Source organism: Pterocles gutturalis, unplaced genomic scaffold (genome assembly GCF_000699245.1).
Source record: "Pterocles gutturalis isolate BGI_N339 unplaced genomic scaffold, ASM69924v1 scaffold35934, whole genome shotgun sequence".
NCBI lineage: Eukaryota > Metazoa > Chordata > Aves > Pterocliformes > Pteroclidae > Pterocles > Pterocles gutturalis.
In genome coordinates this window covers 1259-10546 of record NW_010131864.1, presented here as the reverse complement: position 1 = coordinate 10546, position 9288 = coordinate 1259, and the positions used below count along the sequence as shown (strand labels likewise).

General features: G+C 47.9%; 1 protein-coding gene across 1 annotated transcript; it reads left to right on the top strand.

Annotated features, from left to right (window-relative positions):
* Positions 1-332: 332 nt before the first annotated feature.
* LOC104467100 (NADH-cytochrome b5 reductase-like) lies at positions 333-4322 on the top strand (the record flags this gene model as incomplete). The annotated part of the gene is made up of 3 exons (XM_010080736.1): positions 333-437; positions 2108-2311; positions 3967-4322. Coding segments are annotated over 3 exons (513 nt in total), but the record flags the coding sequence as incomplete, so codon positions are not given.
* Positions 4323-9288: the final 4966 nt, after the last annotated feature.

Here is a 9288-nt window from a genome sequence, read left to right as displayed (position 1 = left end):
ATTCAAGACACTCTTCTCTGTGTGCTTTGTAAGCAAGAACTCTGATAAGCTTTTTCCAGTTTTGGAAATTCAGACTGCGTGAGAGGTGGGTTGTGTTTACCTTATAGTCAAGCTGGAATAGATCCAATATGATTTAATTTAAATGTCTTTGTTTTGGGTAGAACTTGGAGTTATTTTTCAAATAGAATGATCTTTCTTTCTTTCTAAACGCATGAAATGTTTTTTTGTCCCTTTCTTGTTTAAATGTAGATAACTTTATAATTGACTTTAAGCTGGGAAACTTTCCAGCAGAGCATAATTATTCTTTCCTTTTGTGCAATGTTTTTTATTAGTGCTATGAAGCTGGGCTAATGTCACAATACATAAAAACATGGAAAAAAGGAGACGTGGTCTTTTGGCGTGGGCCATTTGGAGGTTTCCCATATCAACCTAATAAGGTTAGTTCCCTAAGAGACATTGGATGTTTCCGCTTGTGGCAGCTCGCTTTGTTTAGTACTCCAAAGGGAAGACATCAATTTGATTATTGTTTTCATGATTATTTTAGGGACTTCCTGGGTCACTGTACAGTGCTGCAGCATTAGCAGTCAATTGGAGAAAGTACACCTTATTGAACTGCAGAATATTTAAGAAGGAAGAAGAGAGGGAGGTGGACGGGAGACTGGAAAATATTAGCAAGGCTCTGTTCATCACTTGCATTAGAAGTTCCTGATGTGTTTAACAAAGGGAACTTATTTTGCACCAGCAATGAGCGTGGATTGGGTTTTGCCTTGTTTGAACCACTTTGCTGTTTTGTGACTGAGCAGAAGCGAAGGAGAGGTGTTGGTCTTTTTTCTGTTGGGTATTCCCTGAACTTTAGCAGCTCCATGGAGGTGTCACGTCACCCAGTCACTCTGCAAATGTTGATCCCACCTGCTGATACCAGGCTCGCCGCAGAGAAAGGCAGATCCTGTTTCAGAGGAAGGCTTCTCACACATACTAATTCATTTACTTAATTCTGACCTTTCAAACGAGGAGCAAAATTGAAACACTGGTCATTAAGATCCCAAAGTCTTTTTCTTTCTTCTTTTTTTTTTTTCCCCCCCAGCAAAAATAAGACTGTAAAATCCCAGTGGCTGAGCTCCACACAGAACAGTTGTTCTGCTTCTTGAAATACGTTCCCTGCTGTTTCAGGCTACTGTTCCCTTCTCTTCTTAAAAGCTTACAGATGATCATTCAGGACAGAACATGGCAGTCATGCCTAGAAGCGCCTGCATTCAGGGGCTGTCTGGGTGATGCGTGTACATGCAGCACCTGAGCAATCTTTAAAACAACTTGCTATACAAAAACTGGTTATTATTTAGGAGTTATAGCTCCCGAATATTAGTTCCATAGTAAATTTTTTTTTATCTCTACTTGCTGCCAGTAGAATAGGACTCAGATTCAGGCAGATCAGATCCATTCAGAATAAACTGCCTGGCCAAGACAGAGTACAAGCGGCCTCTGAGGGCTTAAAAGGGGGTTGAGTCCCAATTCTGGCATTACTGTGCTGGTGGGCAGCTGGGGAAAGTCCTTGGAACCTTCTGTCCTCCTGCACACAGCACCTTACTGTCTATTTTGAATGGAGTGACTGTACCCCCTTGCAGGTGGGAAGCACTATGTGCTGCTGGTAGCTCTTTGAGAAAAATGAGATAATGCTCCAGGAAGATGGATGGATCATGATGGAGAAGAAACCATTTCCTCCAGAGAACATTCAGGATTGTACTTTGCAGCATCCAGTATAAACACAGGGAGCATTTCCAGTGGGAAAACAGCATGCAGTGGGTCAGCAAAGTGTACTGCAGAATTGAAACTGAAATATAAATTAATTGAAACCAAGGCTGAAGTTAGGATAAATCATTATATTTGCATAAAATCTGTTTTCGTTAGATGTGATATATGTGCCCTGAAAGTGCTATCTGTAATCCTTTGCAGAAAAGTATATTATGAGATTTGAATTTACCAGTTCATGACCTTTTGGCACGTTCTCTCGAGGGGCCCTTTACCGGTGTGGCAACAAGGAGGAGATGACCTTGAGCACATCCGTTTCCACTCATCACAGCTCATTCAAAATTCTCTGTTTTGTTGTTAGCATGGAGAACTCCTCATGCTGGCATCTGGTACTGGCCTCGCACCAATGCTTCCCATCCTCCAGTCCATAACAGATGATGAAGAGGATGAAACCTTTGTAACTCTTGTTGGCTGCTTCTCTACATTTGAAAAAATTTATTTGAAACCTCTTCTCCAGGATCTGGCTAGATACTGGAATGTCAGAATATTTTATGTCCTAAGCCAGGTAAATAAATGGACAAGAAGCGCGTTTGTGTGAGGGTGCTGTGTGCTAGGTGAGCCTCTGCCACCTCTGCCTTTCCATGAGCGTGATCTAATTCTTTCCCAGTCATCGAGGCTATGTTGTGATCCAGTAGCTGCTTTTCTTAAATCTACTACATATTCTCACATTGCTGCCAGTCTGGAGAATTTCAGGGAAGCGACTGTTGCTGCTTGTCCCTCTTTGCCTCCTTGGTAGCTGTTCTGTCGGGATGGACCCACTGGTTCGTAGTCACTGGTGATTATTCCACCCCACATCAGACAGTTGTTGCTGCACCTAAACATTTGTGCAAAGAAAACCTGACTTTGGGAGACTCGCAGCAAATAAACTATTTCTTCTTTCCTAGAACCAGTGCCTTAATCTGTCCTCATCTTCCATTCATTGCTCATGGCTAGAGCTCTCTTCTAGTGTGTTAGCACCAACTTCCCAGCAATTATTTTTCCCAGCTGACCCATTTTTAAACTTCTTAAAGTTGTTTCCCCTTCTGTAAAATTACTTTTTCTGCCAAATCCATGGGCTGAGGGCATACCTCTCAGTGGTCTTACATTTTGAGCCGTCTTTTCATTTCCATTTGGTCCCAAAGTTGCCTGTGTTCTGCATAGATTCGGTGGCTGAAAATTACTTCCCTTAGAAATGAGGAATCGTTGCAGGGAGGATATAGAAAGAATTATTTATGCTAAGAGAATGAATCCCATTGCATTTTTAGTCTCTCAGATGAGTCATTTTTTGTGTGTCTCATAGCGGATCTGCCTCATACATTATGTTCCACATATGTCCTTGGCAAGTTGAGACTAGGTATAGAGAAAAGTACTTGTGACTTAGGCCCCCCTCAGCTGCTCTACAGGAGCGTAACCAGTTGTCGTCTCTGGTGACATAGCTTAAATACCCTTTTCAGGACAGGGCTGTCTCAAGAGTGTGAGGAGGTCTTGAAATTCAATCAGTGAAGGGCAAGAAACCCACCTGACCCCTGTCAACACTGTCTGCCCTGCGTGTACATCTCTCCCTTTCTTCTCCTCTCTTAGCAGGTTTGTAGTCCATCACTGACTTGTGCATCCTCCCTTCTAGGATTAAAGATCTGTCTGTCTCAGTATTTCACTCTGCTGCCTGTCACCATCTGAGCGCCTTCTGCTTCTCATGAATAGCAGCAGGGGATTCCCCACTGGATCTAACAACACGGGATCTAACACTTCTCATGGGATCAGAGCTGTGTTTGGAGCAGGGCTGGCTTCTTGCAGTTTTGGTCGAGGGAGATGGGACTGAAAGAGACTTGGGAATGGGAGAGGCAATAGAGAGGAATAGGCTTGGGACTTAGGACTTGGGAATAGAAAAGGTGCGCTGGGAAGTGGTTCTCAAAGGAGAAGGGTCTGCAGCATTTATTAGCGATAGTTATGCTCTGGTTTTTGTTCAGTCCCCTCTGAGTGGCCAGGTCCCGTGGCAGGGAAAGATTTGATCTGGGCTTTGGAAGAGGAACGCAGCTCTTGGGAAGGGTCACTTCTACCCGGATGGAGCCACAGGGGTGAAAAGCATCCTGTGCAGTACTCTGAGGGGAGAAGGGAGGTCTGGCAGTGAGCAATCAGTTGTCCTTTTTAACATGGCACACTGCAAACCCTTTGCCTTTTCAGGAAACTTCACTGGAAAAGCTTCCTTGGAGCTATCGGGAAAACACCTACATTGGTCGTCTGAATGAAGACTTGATGAAGACAATAATAAATTCCTGTCGGAGAAAGCCATTTGTGTTAATCTGTGGCTCTTCCACATTCAATGAAGATATGAGGAGGTATTTGAAAGCTGCAGGAGTAGAAGAAAATTCCTGTTTTGTCTTTTAGCGGGGTATTCCTGACCTGAGGAACCTTGGGACAAGCCTTGGACATCCTTGTTTCTCTGCAGACATTGCTCAAAATCGGTCATCTTGATAGACTGAGTGCCTTGTGCATATGCTTTCATAGGCCTTTGGATCAAATACTTGTCTCTAGTATGATTCTCACTCTTCTGAGTGTTTTAAGGACCAGGTGCCTCTCCAGAGTGGCTGCTACTGTCACTAACACCTCAGGGAACAGCATGTTAATGTTAATGGAACTCTTCACATGCAGTTTTGAGAGAGAGATCTCCTAAGGGTACTGAAAAGCATCCAGGTTTACAGCTCTGCTGTGATATGAAGACCAGTGACTTGCTTTGCAGTCTGTGTTAGTCTGCAGTGGTACTGTGCCCAGTGAGATGTCCAGAGGAGAGATTTAATCCTCGGGGAGAAGACTGCCTGGCTGAGGGAACAGCAGAGCACTGGCTGGGCAATCTGGAGTCCATGGGGTTCATTTTGGTTGTGTCATTAAAGATAATGACAAGGTGATGCCAGACAAGTCACTTCAACCTCTTTGTGCCTCAGTTGCCCTCTTATACACTAATACAGAAGAGAAGGTACTGATCTCCTCTGAAAAGAGCCTTTCCAACCACATAGGTAAAAGGCTATACGTGGAGATGGAATTATATGTGATGGCCAGTGAGGACCTAGGCAGGCTCTCCTCCTGCCCCAGCACAGCCTGCATTGCCTGCCCTGACCCTCGACCCTTGTAATGCTACCTGGGGAGAGAAAGAGCGTGTCCTAAAACTGTGAGAAAGCCTGCGGGTTGTAGCTGCTATCTGTCAGGGAGGATGGTTGTTTGCTTTCCATGTCCCCTTAAGTGTTGTGCCCTGGTTCATTAAACTGAGCCTCTTGTCAAACAAGCAGATGTTTTCTTTGTCACAGGACTCCAGGAGATGCCCAAGGGGTGCCCTAAGCATACAAGAACACCCCCTGAGGAATGAAAGCTTCACGGGGTTTTGCTGGGGCACTCGTCTGGGGGGCAGGGGGCAGAGCCAAGGGCCTGCCCTGGGGGATGGCAGCTCTGTGCTGCCTTGGCTCAGCACCCAGTCTGGGCGCCCTGGCCCCTTCCTTCTCTTTCGGTCTAAGATGCTGCTGCCTTTCCTCTGGGGTATCTGCTGTCCACTCTTTTACCTTCTTAGACCATTGTGTTTACTAACTGCACCTGGAAATACAGCCTTTCTGCACACCTTTTGTGTTTTCTGTTCATTCCCAGTTCATCCTGGGTTGGGGTTTCCCAGGCTGTGACAGTTGCTGATGCATTATCATTCATGCCTCATTTTTCACCTGTATTGAGTAGTACACCTTACACAAAGGAGCTGTAGTTTAAGAGTTACTCAAAATAAGCAGTGTGAACTAAAATGATGTCTCTGATCCACATGTTGGGAGGAAGTGTAGGTTCCGCTTGTATCAGGGTGGTTTGTCTCCAGCTACCAAATGCCTGGAATTAATCCTGTGTAGCTGCAGCTTTTATATTAACTTCATCGGAGCAAGGGCTGACAAGAAAGCCTCCTTCGTAACCCAAAATAGGGTTCTGGCTTTTAACACAGAGAGATCCAGGGAACTTGTCCACATTCAGTGCAAGGTAAGTGCTCGACACCCATCCAAACCGTGCTTCACCCACCGTAAGAGGCTGGTGGAGGCGCTTCTGCAGTGTGGGGCTGGTAAAATGAGGAGTTGCTTTCACTGGCTGCTCTCCCTACTTTGGCCCTAGCTGGGAACATGGAGAAAATATTTTCCTCGAGTATTACATGCTCAGAAAACGTTACTTACATACCTCTTGCGTTAAACATTCTGCCTTTCTGAGATTTTGCTAAAAATCCACCCAACCTTTTTGCGAAGGCCTGAGGTAAAACTTCACGCTTGCCTCGGAGAAGCGACGACTTTCTGTGTGAAAGCTGAGACTGTTCCTTTAAACGCAACCCCAATATGTCTGGGTATTTCAGCACATATGGGCCACGATGCTTAAACCCTTCCCAGCTGGTCCGGCCGTTCTGCCGCGAAGCCTCTCGTCTTTGTTCGTGGCTAAAAGGGAGGGTGGTGAGAGACGGAGCAGGCTGTGAAAGCCGCGGGTTGCAATCCTGCAAAGGCAGGCTGCGGGCAGAGCGGGAGGAGGTGATGCACGCTGAGCCGGCAGCCTGGCTCGCCACGCCGGAGGGGCTGGAGGGGTCTTTGCACGACATTCTCCATGGGGGAGATGATGTCCTTGGAAGTATGAGCTCAGAGGGTCTTTTAAACCACCCGGAGGCACTTTGTTCTCTATATTCTGCCCTTCTCTCCCTTCCCCCTCTTGCCCTTTGTCATTTCTCAGGCTGGCTCTCGCACGAGTCCCATCTTCCCAACCTGTCCCCCATGGGGACAGTCCTTGTCAGAGGCTTGCCTGGCGCTCCTGCGAAGGCAGGGACATGGGATGGAAAGGCAGGATTTTCCCTACCAAGGAAAGAGGAGAGGTTTCCCTCCCTTTGGAGGCCTGGGAACTACCCCGCGGTGGCAGTTTCACGGGGAAATGGTGGCGATGCTGTCGACTATTGGGGATCTGTGGAGCTAGAGGTCCCTGAGCTCCCCGGGTGGAGGCAGCCAGGGCGGGGGATGGCCCCCTGCCTCTCCTGCCAGGGCAGGGGGGTGCTGGCAGCATGCTCCAGTGCTCTGGCTGCCCCCCAGGAAGCCCCCACCAGCCGTGCAGCGCTTTGCCAGGGACAGGGGCTTCGCTTTGCTTCCTTTCTTCTTCCTCATGTGCAGCCTAAATACCTTCTTAATTTCATCTCATTATTTCCTGCCTAAATAATTCCCGTTTCTCCTGGGGACCGTATTTAAACCTTTGATCTTCTCTGAAGTCTCACAATCCCGATCACATTCTTTCTATTTAAATGAATGAAATGTCTTTTTAACTCTTGATTTATAAATTTGCCCACAGAGGAACAGAGGCAGCACACCTTGAGAACACCCGAGCCAAAGCACCCTGGCCTGATCCAGAGCACCTCTAGCCAGACCTCTGTACGGAAGGACCTGCCTGGTTCCTCTGCCCATCCCTGCCACATCTCATCCTCCTCCTGCCTCTGTCCGCTGCAAGGGTGAAGGACAGACACCCTGATGTCCCCCACCCCAGCTGGGCTCAGGATGGTGGGCTCCTGGCTGGGGTGTCCTATGCTCCCACCAGCCCTCAGCATGGCTCCGGTGAGGCCAGGCAGCAGGGAGAGAGCCTGTACAAATATTATTGTTGTTGTTATTACCCATAAATATATGCAGGCACTTAATGACCTTGGCATGGAGCATTTCCTGGGGATTAATGACCAGTTGGCATTAATGGTCCTTAGCTGCACCTCGGGCCATCAGCTCCTCCCAGCCCATCGTTAATCCATGGGAGATGTCTCAGGCATTGATCCTTATTGCTTAATTAATAAATGCAACTTGTCTCCCTGCCTGAGATTTACAGATACTCGCTGCTTCTTTCCCCGCAGCTCTGGAGGTGACTTTTTTAGCACAGGTCCCTCACGCCGGGAGACCCTCGTGGATTTTTGTTTCCTGGCATTTATCCAGGTGTGGGTTACGGCAGCAGGAAAGTCTTTTCTCTCGCAGGTGGGAGGGAAGGAACTGAAATGCTGCTGGGTTTGGGGTTTCTCCGGTGAATGTGGCACGGCACGAGGAGCACATCTTTCCCACCAAACGCAAAGGCTTGGTTACCTTCAGCCGACTGCATCCAAGAGCCTGTGTGAAAAGGAGCGTGAGCCGGCGTGGAAGAACATGGCAATTCTCTAAGACCTCAGCAGGTTCTATAATAATCAATGGTTTTTTTGCCTGTGAGTCACAATTCACCTCTAATCTTCCTCAGGGGAGGTGGGATTTGCTGTCTTTAGTGCTCACGACAGCCACTTTCACGGGCTGAGCATCCCGCCGAGCCCGGGCACTCGCTGCAGGGATGCTGACCCGGCAGCCAGTGTGGAGGTGCAGCCGTGTTTAAACCCCACTCCATGTTTCTCTAGCCTTTACCACCGGTTGGCTTTGTGCAGCAGGTGCTGCAGTATAAATCACGTTAATTCCTGAGGTGCTTTTCCGTTGGTAAGTCTGAAATTCCCATTTTGGTTCGCTGGCTCACCTGGTGAACTAAATTATTTTCATAGCCCCTTAAGGGCATATTGTCAGCCCAGACTTACGGCCGTTATACACCATACCTGAAACATTAATATCTCTTCTAAATATAGTGTATTGACAAGGTATCTGGTATAGTGTAAATCCTTGGGACATTTGATCCAGATCATTAAAACCGAGTGAAGGAAGGGAAGAATAGATCAAGTTACCTTGCCGCTCTTAATTCAAACAAGTGATGAATTATTCATTCCGCTATTAATTCGACAGTCCTCCTGCTTTTTATTTATTTCTCTCTTTATTTATTCTTTTCCTTCCAGATAGACAGCTCCAAAAAGATGCTCGGACACCGGTGAGGGGACACCTGCCTGCCAGAGGATGGGGTGCACGGGGGCGGGCTGCCTGGCAGCGCTGGCTGTGCTCTGCCGGGCTCTCGGGGATGCTCCCAGCAGAGGTAAGAGCCTGGTCCCAGCTCCCAGTGGGGACCTGATGGGCATCTGTGGTCTCCGGGGAGGAGAGGGCTGTTTGTGCGTGCAGTGGTGGCTCTGGGCTGTGCGCAGGTCCCAGTCTCCCGTGCAAGGAGAGGGTCTCCCCCGGCTTGGCCTGGGGAAAGGAGCTGGGATCTACAGCAGCGAGCACGGGACACGGCCGCACGCTTGAGTTTCTGCTTCGTGCTTCTTTTACTGAGGATTGCAGGTAGGAGTTGTCCTGTTGTGGTGTTTGCTGAAGCCTTTGTTAACTTCTGGAGTTGCATATGCCTATATAAATGTGCACACACACATATATATATGTGAACGTATGTACACACATGTATGCTGCTGTGCATGTGCTAAGCCCCTCGCCTTACCTGGATAAAACACCCCCGGGATGCAGGGCAGGGTCAGCAGGCAACACCGTAATTTGGGGGGCAGGGTGGGCCAGGTCAGCCCAGGAACTCGGTTAAGGAGCAATACCTGTCCCCAAAACGTCAGGGCCTTTCTCCCAAAAGGGCTGCATCAGAAATCAA